Below are 19,995 nucleotides of genomic sequence, written 5' to 3'. Positions count from 1 at the left end.
AACTGTGTTTCTGTCTTTATTTTTTTAAAACAATACATTTTTTTTTTGTTTATAATGTACATTATTGCAAATATTCGGTAACATAAATTATGACTGTAAAAGATTGGTCGTAGTGGTAAGATTACCACATAAAGTTAGAACCATTTGCAACATAAAGAAGGGTGTCAGTAGCTGGGAGGTGGATGGTCAGGAGCTGGCATGCCTCCGGCGGCGCACGCGGCCTCTACAGCTCTAAAAGGGCCGATGTACAGTTACGGTGATTCGCCCAGGTGAGCCAACGTGCCGCAATATCACTGCGGCAGCTGGTCCTTAACCACTTGCTTACCGGGCACATATACCCCCTTCCTGCCCAGGCAAAATTTCAGCTTTCGGCACTGCATCGCTTTAACTGACAATTGCACAGTCGTGCGACATGGCTCCCAAACATTTTTTTGCGCTATAAAGAAAAAAAGAGCGACAATTTTGAAAAAAACACAATATTTTTTACTTTTTGTTATAGTAAATATCCCAATTAAAAAAAATAATAATAATTTTCTCAGTTTAGGCCGATATGTATTCTTCTACATATTTTTGTTAAAAAAAATCGCAATATGTATATAGTGATTGGTTTGCGCAAAAGTTTGCGCCTACAAAATAGGGGACAGAATTATGACTTTATTATTATTATTTTTTTACTAGTAATGGCGGCGATCTGCGATTTTTATTGTGACTGCGACATTACGGCGGACACATCAGACACTTTTGACACAATTTTCGGACCATTCACATTTATACAGCGAACAGTGCTATAAATATGCACCGATTACTGTATACATGTGACTGGCAGGGAAGGGGTTAACACTAGGGGGCGAGGAAGGGGTTAAATGTGTTCCCTGGGAGTGATTCTAACTGTGGGGGGGACTGACTGGGGGAGGTGACCGATCTGTGTCCCTATGGTACAAGGGAAACAGCATCGGTCTCCTCTCCCTGACAGGACGTGGTTCTGTGTGTTTACACACACACACACAAATCCACGTCCTTGTCTGTGTAACCGCCGATCACGGGTACCTGGAGGACATCGCAGCCGCCAGGCACTCGCATCGGCACCGCGGTGACGTGCCGGGCACGCGCGGCGGTGCTCGCGCGCCTCCCAGTGGCCGGAGGAGCCGAGGACGTCAATAGACGTTCTCCCGGCATTGTAGAGCCACCTGGTGGCCGTCATTTTACAATCCCGGGGCTCCAAGTGGTAAAGTGGTTAATATGTGAACTATAATCGTTCTATATATTGATGGATATTTATAGAGGTTTATTCCCAATAGGGCCATAGCAGCGGTAAGCTTAGTTAGGTTTCCTGTAACGGTAGCTATGAAGTAGAATACAGACTTCCAGAAGCTATGCAGTTTTTACAGCAGTGTGGTAAAGGTTACCAATTTGTTTATTACATCTCCAACAAACAGGAGATGTGAAAGGGTATATTTTTGATAGTTTGTATGGGGTCAAATACCATCTAATTTGTATTTTTTGCGTGTTGTCCCAATGCTCAATACATTAGGAGGCTTTACTGGATATCTTTATAGCATTCTGCCATTGGTCCCAGGATAACTCTTGATCTAGGTCTTTTTCCCATTTGAACATATGAGGCCCCATACACACGAGAGGATTTATCCGCAGATACGGTCCAGCGGACCGTATCCGCGGATAAATCCTCTCGAGGATTTCAGAGGATTTCTATGCGATGGCGTGTACACACCATCGCATTGAAATCCGCGCTGAAATCCTCTGCCGATGACGTGTCGCGCCGTCGCCGCTATTATGACGCGGCGACGGGCGCGACGCTGTCATATAAGGAATTCCACGCATGCGTCAAATCATTACGACGCGTGCGGGGAATCCCTTTAGACGGATGGATCCGGTAAGTCTGTACAGACGAGCGGATCCATCCGTTGGAATGGATTCCAGCAGATGGATTTGTTGTGCATGTCAGCAAATATCCATCTGCTGGAAATCCATCCCAGGGGAGATTTCTCTGCGGATAAATATCCGTTGGCGTGTACACACCATAGGATCTATCCGCAGAAACCCATTTGATGGGATTTATCTGCGGATAGATTCTATGGTGTGTATGGGGCCTGAGAGTTTTTATTTTCATTTGAGAACACAACTGTGTTTCTGAGACATTTGAGTTGTAAATTTAAAGAGTTTTAGTTTCTTTATCGTACATCACGGGACACAGAGCGGCATTCATTACTATATGGGTTATATGGAGTACCTTCAGGTGTAGACACTGGCAATCTCAAACAGGAAATGCCCCTCCCTATATAACCCCCTCCCATAGGAGGAGTACCTCAGTTTTTACGCCAGTGTCTTAGGTGTTAGTCATGGTTTAGCTTGCCTCCGCATCCTTGGGATTAGGTGAGCTACCGGTTCTGTCCAAAAAAGCCTCAGCGCTAAAGTGGTCAGTAACCGGACCCCAAACCCTTGGGGTATAGCCCATAATGCTTTTCTTTTTAGAGAGCTGGACCCTGGGCCCAGAACTTAGAAACCTTTGCGTACCTAAAGTTTTCTGTTGCCAGGGTGCTATATGGGCCCAGGACAGTGGATCCTTCATAGGAACCCAGGGCCTGAAGGTCTAGACATCCCCACGGAGATGGGGGAAGATTGGGCCTCTTGCTTGGCAAAGTCCTGCGGCATGGAGCAGGTAAGTGAGGGGAAAACTTGCGGAACTTGGTTCTTAGCAGGTTTTTTTCTGGGGGGTCACAGGGGACATGCCTAAAGTTATGCACTGCATCTGGCAAACTAGTCACATATCATAAAGATAGGATGGCTCTCTATGTATTATTCCCCATAAGATGTGAGCTCCCTTGTAGTGTTGGAAAAGCATTGAGTGGGGCCTGTGTTATATAAAAATATATGTGTGTGTCAGAGAGCTTTGCTTACCTGCAGGCCTCCAGGCGATGCTCCATTCAGTCTTCCTCCTCAGAGCCTGCAAGCAGGCAAAACGCTGACCTCCTCATGGTTCCAAGCTGCAGGCTGCAGTTTGCTGGAACAGAGAGGTCCCTTCCTCCCAAAATCCCCCCCCTCCCCCTGTCGGGAGGGGCATTTCCTGTTTGAGATGGCTGGGGGGGAAGGGCGGGTCAGTGGCTTAAAGGAAGGGGCGGCCCTTCCTTGTTTGTTTGTTCCATTCAATACTTTGGAACTGAGGAGAAAGACCAGAGCGGCAGCACGGGGCGCCGAGGACACACAGTGGCCAGAAAGGATATTGCAGTCTTCAGAGGACTGTTTTTTCAAGCCTAGAAATAGGCTGTTTCTTTTCCATCTCATAGTTTTTCTTTGCAATACTACTCAGGGGGACAGAATGTTTTTTCTTTCCTGGATTTGAAACAAAAAACGAAAAAAAAAGAAAAAAAAAAAAGTCATCTAGGGGAGAGGAAGCATTTTTTTATCCCCCAAACAGGTGTTTGGACAATTAACTTTTATAGTTCCAAATACCAATAGGTAGCAGGTGTACCTCGGTATTGTACCATGGTATGCCGCTGTTTTCCCTACAGGGAGCCTTGGGGCCATCGGGATCTGGGGCTGGAGCTGACGCGGGTCAGTCCAACCCTAAGATGGTCACGGAGGAGGTATTACTCACCTCTTTAAGAGAGGGCAGTAAGCGGAATAGATCTCCGTCGCCCGAGCGCGGACCCTCAGAAGAGGAGGTCCTTTCCTCAGGGGAATTGGACGACCTCTTGGACAAGGACCAAGTAGGTTCAGGGATCGAAGACCCGGATACAGAGGAGTCTGGGGCAGTCTCCCTGAGGGAGAGCTGGTGGATTCAAGGATTGTCGGACTTGGTCCATAGGGCATTCAACTTGCCAGTACCAGATCTCCAGGTATCGACGGTTTCAGCGTTGGGCTCACTGAGGGCGCCTCAAAGCAATGCTGTGTTTCCGATCCATCCTCTATTAGAGGGAATTTTGTTCCAAGATTGGAACAAGCCAGATAAGATCTTCTTACCACCTAAAAGGTTCTCTGTCCTATATCCTATGGAAGAAAAATTTTCCAAAAGATGGGCTACTCCTGCAGTGGACGCAGCCATCTCATGTGTTAACAGATCGTTAACATGCCCTGTAGAAAACATACAGGTGTTCAAGGATCCAGTTGATAAGCGCTTGGAAGCACTACTTAAGAACTCCTTCACTACTGCAGGGGCAGTAGTACAGCCAGCTGTGGCTGCGATTGGGGTCGCTCAAGCATTATCGGATCAATTTAAGCAGATGCTTAAACTTATTCCGGCCCAGCAGGCAGAAAAATTTTCGGATGTCCCTAAGGCCATATGTTTTACGGTAGACGCAATCAAGGATTCTATCCAGCAAGCGTCACGTTTATCGTTATCCCTTATCCATATGAGAAGACTCTTATGGTTAAAAAGCTGGGAGGCTGAGCCCCCATGCAAGAAGCTCCTGGTAGGGTTCCCCTTCCATGGAGGACGACTCTTCGGAGAAGACCTAGATAAATACATTCAGACCATTTCAAACGGCAAGAGTACTCTCTTGCCAACTAAGAAGAAGGTTCAGGGACCTGCGTTTAAACGACAGTATTCCCCTGGGCAGGGGCCCTCTAATGCCAAGCAGTATCGACGGCCTCCTGCAAAAGCAAACTTCGGCTTCAACAGCAGATCACAAGGACAGGCTGTTAGAGGCAAAAGGCAGTGGTTTCGCAAACCAGCAAAACCAGCCCCCAAGCCAACCTTATGAAGGGGCGCCCCCACCCACGAAGGTGGGGGGAAGGCTGCGACTCTTTTCAGAGATTTGGGAAGCCAGCATTCCCGACGAGTGGGTACGGTCTTCCGTGGCCACAGGCTACAAATTAGATTTCCTAAGGTTTCCTCCTCCTCATTTCCAGAAGTCGAGGATTCCAAACGATCCGGAAAAGGGAGCCGCATTAAGATCGGCATTAGATCATCTACTTTCCCAGGAAGTAATAGTAGAGGTACCAGTCCTGGAACAGGGGCTGGGTTTCTACTCCAACCTATTCATCATCCCAAAATCCAATGGAGATGTCAGGCCAATTTTGGACCTAAAGATGGTAAATGCATATCTAAAGATCCGCTCATTTCGGATGGAATCCGTGCGGTCAGCAGCTGCCACACTCCAGAAGGACGACTTCATGGCGTCCATAGACATAAAGGATGCCTACCTTCATGTTCCAATTTATCAGCCACATCAAAGATATCTACGCTTCATGGTGGCTTCGCGTCACTTCCAATTCGTGGCGCTTCCCTTCGGGTTGGCTACGGCCCCCCGGGTGTTCACGAAGGTCCTAGCCCCAATCCTAGCCAAACTAAGGATCCAAGGGGTCACGATCCTAGCATACCTGGACGACCTCCTAGTCATAGATCACTCGTCTCCCGGCTTGGAGCGAGCAGTGGCCCTCACGGTCCAATACCTCGAGAGGTTCGGCTGGGTCCTAAATCGAGAAAAGTCAGCTTTCCAGCCCACAAAGCAGTTGGAATATCTCGGCATGAGATTAGACACAGAACAACAAGGAGTGTTCCTACCTCTAAGGAAGGTAAAAGCCATCAAGGAATTAATCCTACTGGTTCTAAGCAAGAAAGAACCGACTATTCGCCTATGTATGAGGTTACTAGGCAAGATGGTGGCCACATTCGAGGCGGTACCATACGCCCAGAGCCACACTCGCATCCTACAGGCAGCCATCCTGTCAGCATGGAGCAGAAGGCCACAGGCCTTGGATATCCCGTTGCCGCTCTCATCAAGAGTCCGACAAAGTCTGTGTTGGTGGTTAGACCCTCAGAATCTACTGAAGGGGAGGTCTTTCAGCCCAGTGGCTTGGAAGATAGTGACCAAAACAGACGCCAGCCTGACGGGCTGGGGAGCAATTTTGGATGGTTGCACTCGCCAAGGTACTTGGGCAAAGCCAGAGAAGCAGTTGCCCATCAACATCTTGGAGCTCAGAGCTGCTCGACTAGCCCTCAGGGCTTGGACGTCAAAATTGCAGGGGTTCCCGGTGAGAATTCAATCAGACAATGCCACGGCCGTGGCATACATAAATCACCAAGGGGGAACCAGGAGTCAAGCCGCTCAGAGAGAGGTGAGCTTGATTCTTCTATGGGCAGAGGCTCATGTGCCCTGCATATCGGCAATATTCATTCCAGGAGTGGACAACTTTCAGGCGGACTTCTTAAGCCGCCAGACTCTATGGCCGGGGGAATGGTCTCTGCATCCACTAGTCTTTCAAGCACTCTGCCAAAGATGGGGAGTGCCGGACGTGGATATCATGGCATCGAGACTCAACAAGAAACTAGACAGGTTCATGTCCCGCTCAAGGGATCCGATGGCCTGCGGAACCGATGCGTTGGTTTGCCCTTGGCATCAGTTCAAACTTCTTTATGCGTTTCCCCCGCTCCAGTTACTACCCCGCCTGCTGCGCAGGATCCGGGTGGAGCACATACCAGTCATCCTGGTAGCTCCAGCATGGCCCAGAAGGGCATGGTACTCACTAATCTTAAGGATGGTAGTGGGAGACCCTTGGACTCTTCCTCTACGGCCAGACCTGCTATCGCAAGGTCCGATCCTCCACCCTGCCTTACGGCATCTAAAATTGACGGCCTGGAAGCTGAATCCCTGATTCTCAGGGGTAGAGGTCTGTCTCAGAAAGTAATCTCTACCCTAATCAGAGCCAGGAAACCGGTCTCTAGGGTGATTTATTACAGGGTCTGGAAGCCCTATGTAGGCTGGTGTGAGTCCAAGCGATGGCTTTCTCGCAAATTTACCATCGATAGAGTATTAAGTTTTCTCCAGCTAGGAGTGGATAAAGGATTGGCATTAAGCACAATCAAAGGACAGATTTCTGCTCTGTCAGTGTGGTTTCAGCGGCCGCTGGCCACCCACTCGCTGGTTAAGACCTTCCTTCAAGGGGTCTTACGTATTAGACCTCCAGTTAAATCCCCGCTTTGTCCGTGGGATTTAAATCTTGTTCTGTCAAGTTTACAGAAACAACCGTTTGAGCCGTTGGCTGATATTCCTTTGGTTCTACTGACAAGGAAGTTAGTATTTTTGGTTGCCATAGTTTCCGCAAGAAGAGTTTCGGAGCTGGCAGCCTTATCCTGTAAGGAACCATATCTTGTTTTTCATAAGGACAGGGTCGTTCTCCGCCCTCATCCTTCCTTCCTTCCGAAGGTCATATCCAGTTTTCATTTGAACCAGGATTTGGTATTACCATCCTTCTTCCCTAAACCTACTTCCAGAAAGGAAGGGTTGCTGCATACCTTGGATATTGTCAGGGCCATGAAGGCCTATCTTAAAGCTACAAAGAAGATCTGGAAGACAGATGTGCTGTTCATTCTACCGGATGGGCCCAAGAAGGGGCAGGCAGCTGCAAAGTCCACCATTTCTAGGTGGATTAAGCAATTAATCACTCAGGCCTACGGCTTGAAAGGGTTGCCTCCTCCAGTATCATTAAAGGCTCATTCTACTAGAGCCATGGGCGCCTCCTGGGCAGCACACCACCAGATCTCTATGGCTCAAGTTTGCAAGGCGGCAACCTGGTCTTCTGTCCACACGTTTACAAAATTCTACAAGTTGGACGTAAGAAGGAATACTGATACTGCCTTCGGGCAGGCAGTGCTGCAGGCTGCAGTTTGAGACCCTCGGATTCCGGGGGCTCCTCTTGTTCGAGTTAAATTTAAAAATTTTATTTTTCTCAACTAAGTTGGATTTATTATGATTTGAGTATATCTCTAAATTAAATCCTTTTGTCTTGGAGATGTTCTCCCTCCCCTCATTGTAAGCATTGCTTTGGGACATCCCATATAGTAATGAATGCCGCTCTGTGTCCCGTGATGTACGATAAAGAAAAATAGATTTTTAATACAGCTTACCTGTAAAATCTTTTTCTTGGAGTACATCACGGGACACAGAGCTCCCACCCCTCTTTTTTGAGGACCATTTTGGGAGGCATACTGCTTGCTACAAAACTGAGGTACTCCTCCTATGGGAGGGGGTTATATAGGGAGGGGCATTTCCTGTTTGAGATTGCCAGTGTCTACACCTGAAGGTACTCCATATAACCCATATAGTAATGAATGCCGCTCTGTGTCCCGTGATGTACTCCAAGAAAAGGATTTTACAGGTAAGCTGTATTAAAAATCTATTTTTTTGGAAGTAGAAGACTCATATTTGCTTAGTTTCAGTTGAATGTGGTCAGCAGCTGTAAAAGTTTATTGATGTGTGATAATCAGTATTTTTCATAGAAGCCCACCTGTTATATATTCTAGTGATAGGCACATGTGAGAACCAAACACTATAGAGTTTGTTATTCACTTTTTGTTTTCTCTCTTTATGTACCTCTACTCTTTCACATTAAAAAGAAAACCGTTGAATGCCTTTTTTGGTTTCCTTAAAGCAGTGTTATACCCAGAAACAAAAATGTATTTAATTGCAGCTCACCAATTCTTATGCCCCGTACACACGATCACTTTTTGTCATGAAAGAAAACGACGTTTTTCATCAAGAAAAAAAAAGAAATTTTCCAACTTCATCATAAAAAACGATGTTGCCCCCACACCATCGTTTTTGAAAAATGATGAAAAAAAGCGCGGTGACGTACAACACATACGACGGCACTCTAAATGGGAAGTTCTATTCGCCTTTGGGCTGCTTTTAGCTGGTAACTTGTTATTAAAAAACGATTCACGCTTTTTTGTCTGTTACAGCGTGATGAATGTGCTTACTCCATTATGAACGGTAGTTTTACCTGAACGAGCGCTCCCGTCTCAAAACTTGCTTCTGGGCATGTGTGGGTTTAAAACTTCGTTTTAGCCCACACACGATCATTTTTTACAACACAAAAAACAACATTTTCAAAAATGACATAAATGTAAGCATGTTCGAATTTTTTTTTGTCATTTTTCAGAAGACGGAAAACGATGTGAAGCCCACACACGATCATTTTAAATGACGTTTTTAAAAATGTCATTTTATTTCATGCCAAAAAACGACCGTGTGTATGCGGCATTAGTTGTAGTGGCTGCATTGGTTTTATTTTTTTGGCCTTTTTCCTTTATTTTCACCAGGGGATCCTGCCAATAAGTCTGTTTATTTTTCAGCTTCCTTTAACTGACCAAGCTGTCCTGACAAAGTAGCAGTTAGGCCTCATGCACACTGTGGCTCTTCTAAATGCTTTTCTCATAGCAGGAGAAAAGCGGCTGCAAAAACACTCCTAGGCTGAATTTTTTCAAGTGCATTTAGGCATGTTAAGTGCTTGGGCATTTATTGATTTCATTGGGTAGAGCATTAAAGGAGAAGTACAGCCAAAGCTCATTTGTAGATCACAGGAGTGCAGTTCGTTCTGCACTCCTGTGACCCATTTTCAGCAGACAGCGGGCTGAATCTAATGTCAAAGAGCCGGTCCAGGCTGGGGCAAGATCGCAGCACTAACATCGGGATTCGTCTCCAATACATGCCTGGACCAGCACCGTGAATCAGACTCTCAGTGAGTCGCTGTGAGCCTGAGCTGGCTGCTCCCACCCTCTCCACAGCCCAGTGCTCCAGTGGGGGGAGAGCAGAGCAGAGAGTGGTGACGGACAGTCACCAGCTCTCTGCTCACTCTTTGAACTGGCAGGGGACAGATGCAGCATCAGACCGATGCTGCATCCACCTAGGCAAGTATGATTTTTTGGGGGGGAAACAAAGCCCACCATCTCTTTTATTATATACTGGTCATTGTAATGAGAAAACAGTTGGGCGCTAAAATTTGCTAGCATTATTGTGCGTTTACACTAGTTTACCTGCTTTTGGTGCTTTTTATGCTCAAAAGTGTCTCTCTTGAACACACAAGTGATAGTTTTCTTTTTTTTCTTGCTCTAAACTCCTTAAATGCCTATAGTCTGCATGGAGAGATAGGTTAAAATAGAGGGGAGTTTAGAGGCAGAGAAAAAAAAAAGCTTAAACGCCCGTAAAAGCAGCGTTTTTGAGCTCAGGTGTGCATGAGGCATTAGAGCGGCAGTCGGCAAGCAGTCAATCGCAGGGAGCCGACAGATTGATTGTGACCACGGCTCTGCCTCCCTCCAGCCTCCGATGCTGTCATATTCTCTGCAGAGCAGAGAGTGGGAGGCATCATAGAGCAGGATGGAGGGTGGGGGCAAGAGCTTCTTCAGTGATTGGTTGCTAGGCTGTCTCAGCATCCAATTAGAAGCTCCCACTTCTGCATTCCACCCAGCACTATGCCGTCCCTTGACCCCGACAACAAATATGGCATAGTAAGCTTTAAAAATTTCCGTAAACAAATGTGTGGTGTCGGATTATCCGATCGTGGAAAAAAAGCCAAAGTACAAACACGCATGCTCAGAAGCAATGCTAACCATAACACAACATTAGCAGAAGTTGTCCAAAGGGTGGCACTAAAAAGCTGAAAAAACACTTTTTGTGTCTGTTGGCCAACAATTCTTTGCCGTTTGTATGCAATACAAGTTCACGACCAACGCCCTTCGGACAAAAGTCTGAGGCTTTGTCCACAGAAAGTCTGATCGTGTGTACAAGGCTTAACATTCCCCTCCCCCAAGACTGACAATACCGCTGTGCAAAGGACCATGCCACAAAGTAATTCCAGCAACCAGGTGTCATCCTTGGATATAAATCTTTTATTGACTATGTGGTGAGTTTACAGCACAAAGGGCTAACGTGTTTCCGAAACGACTTTGTCCTGGTGTGCCACCAGAAATTTTCTGACACAAAAAAAATTATAATTTCGAATTTACTATTATGGTTCAAAATAACTAATGTAAATAATGAGTAATCATGTTTACCCCATGATGGAAATTAAAGATATTTTTTTTTATTCATAAGCCAGACATGCCCTTGTCTGACAGTGGGTACTGGAACGTTATGCCAGGACTCTCCAGTCCCAGCAGGTTCCTGTCTGGCAATAAACATGGATCTTTTCCTTGGGGAACATATAAGATACATGTAGCCATCCTAACAATCACATAATCATTTTCAGAAAATGTTGTACATGTGTCTCGCTTTCTTCTTGCCAGATTGAGTGGCATTTTTTTTTTTTGCACATGGGTTCATTAAAGTTCACTGTTACTTGCGGTGACGGGAGTGTGAGGCATCACACCCACCTTCACACCAAACACCAGAAATCGTATTTGTTAATACTTGGGCTGTATGAATGGCAGGAGATGATAAGCACAACAATTATGCTTCAAATTAGTGTGTTGCAGGAAGTGATAAAGCCTGCAGGCTTCTTACTGTAATAATGCAAATGAGCGCATTGATGTGTGAATTCTTTTGGCAAAGCCAATGCAGCTCTATGAGACGCTCTTTCATTTCATCATTATATACGGCAAGAACAGCAGTGAGTCAGTCAGCCATGAATTTCAGTTCCTAAGACTTTTTTTCAAGTTTTATTTGGTAAAGACATTGGACTCTCATTGCTTGTGTGTCTGCACCACAGTAATATTTTCATTTATATAGGACTGATGCCGCGTACACACGATCATTTTTCAGCATGAAAAAAACGTTTTTCAAAAACGTCATTTAAAAAAATTGTGTGTGGGCTTCACATATTTTTTCAGGTTCTGAAAAAACACAAAAAAAAAAATCGAACATGCTGCATTTTTTTAACGTCGTTTTAAACAAGGTCGTTTTTCGGGTCGTAAAAAATGATCGTGTGTGGGCTAAAACGACAAAAAAAACTTGCGCATGCTCAGAAGCAAGTTATGAGACGGGAGCGCTCGTTCTGGTAAAACTACCATTCATAATAAAGTAAGCACATTCATCACGCTGTAACAGACAAAAAAAAGCGCGAATTGTCTTTTACTAACACGGAATTGGCTAAAGCAGCCCAAAGGCGAATGGAACTTCCCCTTTATAGTGCCGTCGTACGTGTTGTACGTCACCGCGCTTTGCTAGATAATTTTTTAAAAACGATGGTGTGTAGGCAACATCGTTTTAATGATGAAGTTGGGAAAACTTTGTTTTTTAGACATGCTGAAAAACGACGTTTTCTTTCATGCTGAAAAATGATCGTGTGTACGCGCATCATGGTCTAATCTAAGTACAGTTTTTGAAGTATAGTCTATCTAACATGAATATGTATTTTACCAAAATTAAACAAATTATTAATGTAAATATTTTCTGTATGTTGAGGCAACATTAATAAAAAAAAAAAATTGACAGTACATCCTCAATGCATGCACATTCCCCCATGTTTATCACTTTAAAATGCTGGCAGTACAGAAGAAATACCTGTCAATCCTTCAGAAATCCAGTGTGCTCCTAACTTCATGTTTGGGCTGACAACACATTGCTTTGTCTGCACTAAAATTCCAACCAGTGTTACCAACTCTGCTTAATGGACTACAGAACCCCTCTTTGTCCCCCTCCACACACAAAACAATACTCCTGCCTTGACTCCCAGAAGCCTGTTCACACACTCTGTAACTAAAGGCCTTTTGGGAGATGTAGTTTTGGGGGGTATATCTACATATATAAGGACTGAGCTCCCTGCAACTATCACTGCAAACATTTTAACCATTTCAATACAGGGCGCTTTCACCCCCTTTCTGCCCAGGCCATTTTTCAGCTCTCATCGCTGTCGCACTTTGAATGACAATTGCGCGGTCATGCAACACAGTACCCAAATTTGTAATCATTTTCTTCACAAATAGAGCTTTCTTTATTAAAACAAAAAAGAAAAAACACAGGAAATTTTTCTCCTTCACTGATGTGCACTGATAGGCTGCACTTATGGGCACCGATAGTCTGTACTGATGAGGAGACACTATTATGCGGCACTGATGAGCAATTGAGAGCAGCTGTAATAGATTTTATTTTTAAATAACAAACATATTATACTTGCTCTGTGCAATGGTATCACACAGAACATGAGCAACACCAAACCTCCCCTTCTGGTGCTCTTGGCTCCTCCTCTTCTCGGTGCGCTACCGTCGGATGCCACTTCCTACGGTGGCACGCCTGTGGGCTTTCTCCCAAACCAGGCTGCGTGTGTCCATAGACATACCCAATCCTTCCTTACAGTATTTGATTGACCACAGCAGGAGCCCATGGCTCCCGCTGAGGCTTGTGAGGAGAGGAACACAGCTGCAGTCGGGCATGGTGCTGGGTTGAGCTAGGACTCAGGTTAAGTATAAAGGGTGATGAGGTGGCAATAGGTGGCCACTGCCGTCAGGGAATAACATTTCCATGAAGGAGTGTACTTGGTCAGCAACAATGTTTAGGTAGGTGGTACATATCTGGTAACATCTACATAAATAGCAGGACTAAGTTTTCCCAGCAGAACATTGCCCAAAGCATCAAACTGCCTCCACAAGCTTGCCTTCTTTCCATACTGCATCCTGGTGCCATCTTTTCCCCAGGTAAACAACACACACACGACCATCCACGTGATGTATAAGAAAACGTGATTCATCAAACCAGGCCATCTTCTTTCATTGTTCTGTGGTTCACTTCTGATTTTTTTTCATGCCCATTGTAGGCATGTTTGGCTGTGGACACATGGTCAACATGGACACATTGACTGGTCTGCAGCTACACAGTCCCATACACTGCACTGATATTACTTTTTTTTCTGCTTTCACATCAACTTCATGGACAGCACGTTTACTTGCTGCATTATATATCCCAATGCCATTTTAACAAGATGATCAATGTTATTCACTTTACCTATCAGTAGTCATAAAGTTATGCCTGATTGGTGTATGTTGATGGTTTTAGAGGTGCCATGTAGAGCTAATTTTCTAACTAGGACTGTCCCTGATTATCTTACTGTACTTGGTCCAGTAGCTCGGAGTGCTTCCCCTTTCATAATTCTATGCTCTGTTGTCCCAGTGTGAGTTCACGGAATGTAGATTTCAAATCCACCATTTAGTATTGCTGCTTAGTGTCACTGAACACATCAGCCATTCCGCATGAACTGTTTTCATCATTAAATGCGCATTACAAACTATGCTGGGTGAGCCAAAGTCACTTTATATTAGATGTGTTATTCTGGTGATAGACTTCAGCAGGCGTATTGATTTGGTTTGAAGGCAGTCTCCAAACAGGCTGTCCCAAGGCTGATGTGAGAATTTCAAGCCTGGGGCAACTAGCCCAGCCACAGATTCTTTATCTCCTAATCCTCCCTAATCCACCTCTTTACTCTTTGAGAGCAGGACATGACGAGCGGGAATTCAGATGGCCTTTACTTACTGACCTGCAAACATTGCTGTAAAGAGTACTCTAGTTTTGTGATTGTTGATAAGTAATTGATAAACATCATCCACAACAAAATGGCATCTGTTTAGACACTTAAAGGGGTGTTCCAGGCATTTTTAATGTTTATTAAAAGTCAGCAGCTACAAAAAGTGTAGCTGCTGGCTTTTAATAAACATGCACTCACTTGCTCCTCGTTCCAGCGACACACTGGCCGGAGCTCCGTTCCTCTCCCCCCCCTCTCCGGCTGGCGTCTTCAGTGTTACTGTGGGCACCCGGCCGTGACAGCTTTCGGCTTCACGGCCGGGCACTCACTGCGCATGCGCGAACGGCGCTGCGCTATCTGATTGGGCAGGCGATCGCCTGGGACCTGCCACGTGTCCAGCTGTTGCAAAACTACAAGTCCCATCATGCCTCTGACTCTGGGTGTTATGCTTGTGGCTGTCAGAGTCTTGCTATGCCTCATGGGAATCGTAGTTCTGCAACAGCTGGAGGTCCGCTAATTTTATATCCCCGGCCTACAGGGAGGAGCTGCCAAAAGGCGATATGACGTATTGCCTTAGCGGCCCCTTGGTGGAAGGAGGAAGTGGGACAGGATGTCCCACTCCTCCTGAAGCCCCCACCCCCCCCCCAAAATGACATGCCAATGTGACATGTAAGGTGGCGAGGAATGGATTAAGCGAAAGTTCCACTTTTGGGTGGAAGTCCGCTTTAAAGGACTTTAATCAGTATCATAGGACAGCAAGGGAGCTATTGGGGAGCTAAGGAGAAATTTGTAGTTTTTTTAATGGTGTGCTGTACCTAGTTAAATATAAACTAGCAGTACTCAATCTTTTCAGTACAAGGGCCACATTGTATATTTTACACATTTTCGTAAAAAAAAACTGTATAAATTCTCTAAAGAATGATTAAAATGTAAATGAATTCACACTCTCTAAGAAATATTTTCACATCAGAAGTCTCTCCATCATGTCAGACCCCCCCCCCCTCAATATTCCATCAGAGTCTCCCTTTCTAATCGGAAGCCCCCCATCACATCAGAGCATTCACATCAGAGTCTCTCCTTTCATATCAGAACCCCATTCCCCCTTCACATTGGTCCCTCCATTCACATCGGTCTCTCCTTTCATATCAGAACCCCATTCCCCCTTCACATTGGTCCCTCCATTCACATCGGTCTCTCCTTTCATATCAGAACCCCATTCCCCCTTCACATTGGTCCCTCCATTCACATCGGTCTCTCCTTTCATATCAGAACCCCATTCCCCCTTCACATTGGTCCCTCCATTCACATCGGTCTCTCCTTTCATATCAGAACCCCATTCCCCCTTCACATTGGTCCCTCCATTCACATCAGAAGTCCCCCTATAGCATCACAGTGGTTTCTGCGGGCTCATAGTGGGTTCAATGTGGCCTCTGGGCCGTAGTTGGGAGTTCCCTTGATACTGTACAAACCTATGCCAACTAGCTTATCTTTTAAAAATTGTGCCTATTTTTTTGCATTTTGTATTCTAAGCATAAGTAAAGTGTTCACTATGGTCTGTTGTAAAAATATTAAACATGTGAGCTCACTTTGTATGGGTATACAATACACAAACAGATTACATATGCGTTGGTATATGGAGGCGGTTTGTAGGGAAGCGGCATACTGAAATTGGAACGGTTTCCTTGTGTGCCAGTTATGGTAGCCTATTTGCCAACGGTCTTTTTTCCACATTTATAAAGAATAGAGCCTCTGATGGACTAAAACAATTGTAAACCAGTCTTTAAAATTTTTAACTAAAGTGTCAGGCTGAACTGAATCACCTACAACAGAGAAGAGCCTACTGCAAGTAATTACACTCATTGCTCCTATCACACTACTGCTGCACTGTGCTAACCATGCAGCCCTCATTATTGGCTGCATGGTTCATACCATTGATGAACTCCCAACTGATGTCTACTGCCTGTGGCCAAGATAAGACGTGAAGCAACAAAGGCTATACATTATGTCATTTTTCTTCCTTCAACCACAGGATTGCCCCATCAACACGGACTGTGTTGATGGGGGAATCCCTCTCGCAGCGCTATTGTGTTCTGCTGGCAGAGAGCTTGGTTAGCCTTCCCCACAATACCCACTGCTGGCAGCTACAGTGACCGGGGAAAAAAAACTTGACAGGCTAGTTCTACTGAAGTTAATGGATTGATCGACTTCAGTACAACCATCCTGCCCATAGACAGATTGAAATTCGGCCAGTTCCTGCTGAACCAGCCGAGAGTCTGTTGACCGGCTTAACACCCAGCTAGATGTGTATTTTAATACAAGGCTGTAAGAATGGCTAAAATGGTTGGAGATTGATTAGCAAACAGTTTATTGGCAAATTTGACACATTCCCCTGGTGAATTAAACCAGTGAACCTGCTTTTACAAAGACAACAGAAAAAAAATAAACCACTAAAGACCATATTTATTACGGAAGTGGCATGTGTTGCATTTTGACCCTTGATATGGCTCAGTTCACACCAATGCGTTTTTTCATGCTTTTTGCAGAAACGCAGGACATTATTTTTAACATGTGTTCCTATGGAATGCATTTTTGGCTAGACTTCATTGGAGAAGCTGCAGAAAAGCATTTACCGTGTTTTTGCTGCGATTTGTTTTTTTTTTTAATCTGCCCAACATCAAATTTGCCCCCAAAAACACGCAAAATGCTATAAAATCACATTAAGAAAATGCAAAAAGCACTGCAGAAATGCTCAAACGCAAACTTCATAGGTGTGAATGGAGCCTAAGTGCCCCTCTATTTGTTCAAAGCAAACTATGGGCTCCATGAAGCTACCTATGGAGCAGATCGGGGGGGGGGGGGGACTTGGCTTGCTGTAATGTGTCCTGTATGTCAATGCTTCAATACCAGGTTTTGAGCTTGTTAGATTCAGTTGTTTGATTACACACCACAGTATTGCTACATTTTCTGACACTCTTCGTTGACGTTGTCAGATGTCAACACTCCTTTGACAGCATCTGAAAAGTAATTGCTGTAATCAGATATCAAAGTGTGTTTTCTTGCATTTTCCCTCTTAGGATTGCTGGTATGTTTCCCAAAAAAGGCTACATAATTGTTAATGAGACAAAGCTTGAGGTATTATTGTCATGCTTTTGTGAAGTCAGTGATTCCAGCGTGTCAGAATCATGTGCGTTGTGAAGATATACTCCAGTCAAACATGGGAATTATGCATTTAAAGTGACCCTTGGGAGGCAGCCTGCCTGACAAATTGCTCCAGCTTTCAGCCTAACATTCACTCTATACAGCTTGCTGCACTGGTGGGTTGATCACTGTAGCAACATTGCAGGTCAATATGTCCCTTATCACAAATATGGACACATTAAAAGGAGATTCCAAAGCATGACTGGTAGATTTTTTTTTATAAAACTCTATAGTAACGTAAGGTGGACACTGTTCATAAATTTTGTAAAAATATTACATAAATCTAACATATCAATTGTTCTCTGTTTTTATAGCCTATTGGTGCTTTGAATCCAAAGAGAGCAGTGTTTTATGCAGAGCGCTATGAGACGTGGGAGGATGACCAGACCCCACCCTACCATTACAATACACATTACTCCACCTCCACCTTCACACTATGTTGGCTTGTTCGAATCGTAAGTATATATATATTTTTTTTGTTCAAATACATGCTAATTTTGATGAATATGAGTGCATTATTTCTGGCTAGCTTCCCTGAGGAATCTAATGTAAGCTAATGTTCTGGACTTCCAGGAATGTTCTGAGAATGTAGTGTATCTACTGTCTCATCTAATGCCCTTTACACACGATCCAATTATTACAATTTAATGGCTGCACAAAAATCGGCTGTTGCTGCAACCCACTAATGGTGTAAAATACAAACGAAAATTCTTAGATAAGATTTCACAATTCAACCCATGTATGGCCTGCCTTATGCCCTGTACACATGATTGGTTCACCCGATGAAAACGGTCTGATGGAATTTTTCATCAGATATCCGATGAAGCTGACTTTCATCAGTCATGCCTACACACCGTCGGTAAAAAAAAAAACGATTGTGTCAGAACGCGGTGACGTAAAACACAATGACGTGCTGAGAAAAATGAAGTTCAATGCTTCCGAGAATGCGTTGACTTGATTCTGAGCATGCGTGGATTTTTAACCGATGGACGTGCCCACAGACGATCGTTTTTTTCTATAGGTTTTTTAAGCTTTAGATAATTTTAAAACAAGTTCCTATTTTTTTTAACCGATGGATAAAAAAACGATGGGGTCCACACACGATCGGTTCGTCTGATGAAAACGGTCCATCACACCGTTTTCATCAGACGAACCGATCGTGTGTACGCCGCATAACAGTGTTATATCCAGCACTCTAAATTTTACCAGTTATTAGGAAGATAACTTTCCCTTACTCTATCCAAAATGAAATTATAATTCTATGAAGGGGCAGACTGACAACTCATGGGGCCCCCGGGCAATAGGAGATTATAGGGGCCCCAGGCAATAGGAGATTATGGGGCCCCCAGGCAATAGGAGATTATTGGGCCATGCAGTATACATACACAGTATACACACGCACAGAATATACACACAGAATATGCACACAGAATATGCACACAGAATACACATACACACACTGAAAAGGTACTGGATAGGCAGGGCAGCTATAAACTTGAGATTTAAAAAAAAAAGATTTTTACATACTGTCCCTGGTTGTACTGAGCCTGGCAACCCTGATGGGGCCCCCTAGTGGCATGGGGCCCTCGGGAAGTGCCCAAGTGACCGAATAGTCAGTCCGCCCCTGATTCTATATATACCTTGCTGCTTTGAAGTGGTTTACCAGATTTATGGTTGAAGATATCAGCTATAACCCCGGTATCTTTTCCTTCATCCGGCAGCTGGCAAAATGGTCTGAGCAGCTCACGAGTCACTGGAATGCTTTCAGAAGCAATGGGAGGGGACCTCCCACCACTCGCTCCGGTGTCTTTCGGGCTAACTGTTTCCGCCAGCTCGCCCAAGAAATTATTTAACGGTGCGGCCGGCTAGTCCCATCTGGATCATCTTTGATCACCTCTATGGCTTTGGAGGACCGGAGCGACCTCATGGCACTTCCGGTCCAGGCTGGAAATAAACAGTTTTTTTTTATTAAAAGCAAAAGATCAAAAACTATATTTGTAAAAAGTACAAAAGTAAAGAAGACATTTGGGGTATTTTTGACCCCAGATCTCTCCATAACGACCTGCATTCCTTATTTCAATTACAATCAATGTTTACATTCCTTGTAATAGGAAAAAAATATATAAAAATAAATAGATAAAATGAAAGGGACAGTGTAAAAATAAAAAGTAAAAACATAAAATAAATAGAGTGCCCCCATCCCTCTGTGCTCACGTGCAGAAGCAAACACATATATAAGTCGTGCTTGCATATGTAAACGGTATTCACACCACACATGTGAAATATCGTGCAAACATTAGAGTGAGAGCAACAGTTCTAGCACTAGACCTCCTCTGTACTGGACATAAAATAGTGAAAATAAAAACGGCAGTAGCTTTGCAGGGAGTCTTTCAACGTTTTTTAACGTTTTTGCAATAGCATTTATTAGCGTTTTTTTAGCGCTTACCGTCTTTTGAGGTCAAAAACGCCACTTTGAGCGTGATTTTCGGCCGTTCAGAAAAAAAAAACAATAAACTCCACTGCTCATTAAAGCTGAAAAACTTCCTATGGACACATAGGCTAACATGGAGTGGAGTTTATGGGCTTTTAAAAAAAAATGCCCAAACTCCA

The 19,995-nt window shown here is 44.4% G+C and overlaps 1 protein-coding gene across 8 annotated transcripts in view; it reads left to right on the top strand.

Moving 5' to 3' along the window:
- NBEA (neurobeachin) overlaps positions 1-19,995 on the top strand; it is a 793,834-nt gene that overhangs the window by 685,275 nt on the left and 88,564 nt on the right. For all 8 annotated transcript variants that reach the window (XM_040340410.1, XM_040340408.1, XM_040340406.1 and 5 more), the window contains one exon: positions 17,700-17,840. In XM_040340410.1, the coding sequence (XP_040196344.1) occupies positions 17,700-17,840 (141 nt within the window). The remainder of the gene's footprint in view (positions 1-17,699; positions 17,841-19,995) is intronic.

This window comes from Rana temporaria, chromosome 2 (assembly GCF_905171775.1).
Source record: "Rana temporaria chromosome 2, aRanTem1.1, whole genome shotgun sequence".
NCBI lineage: Eukaryota > Metazoa > Chordata > Amphibia > Anura > Ranidae > Rana > Rana temporaria.
The sequence above is the reverse complement of the archived record's forward strand: the minus strand, read 5'-3'. Positions and strand labels throughout refer to the sequence as shown.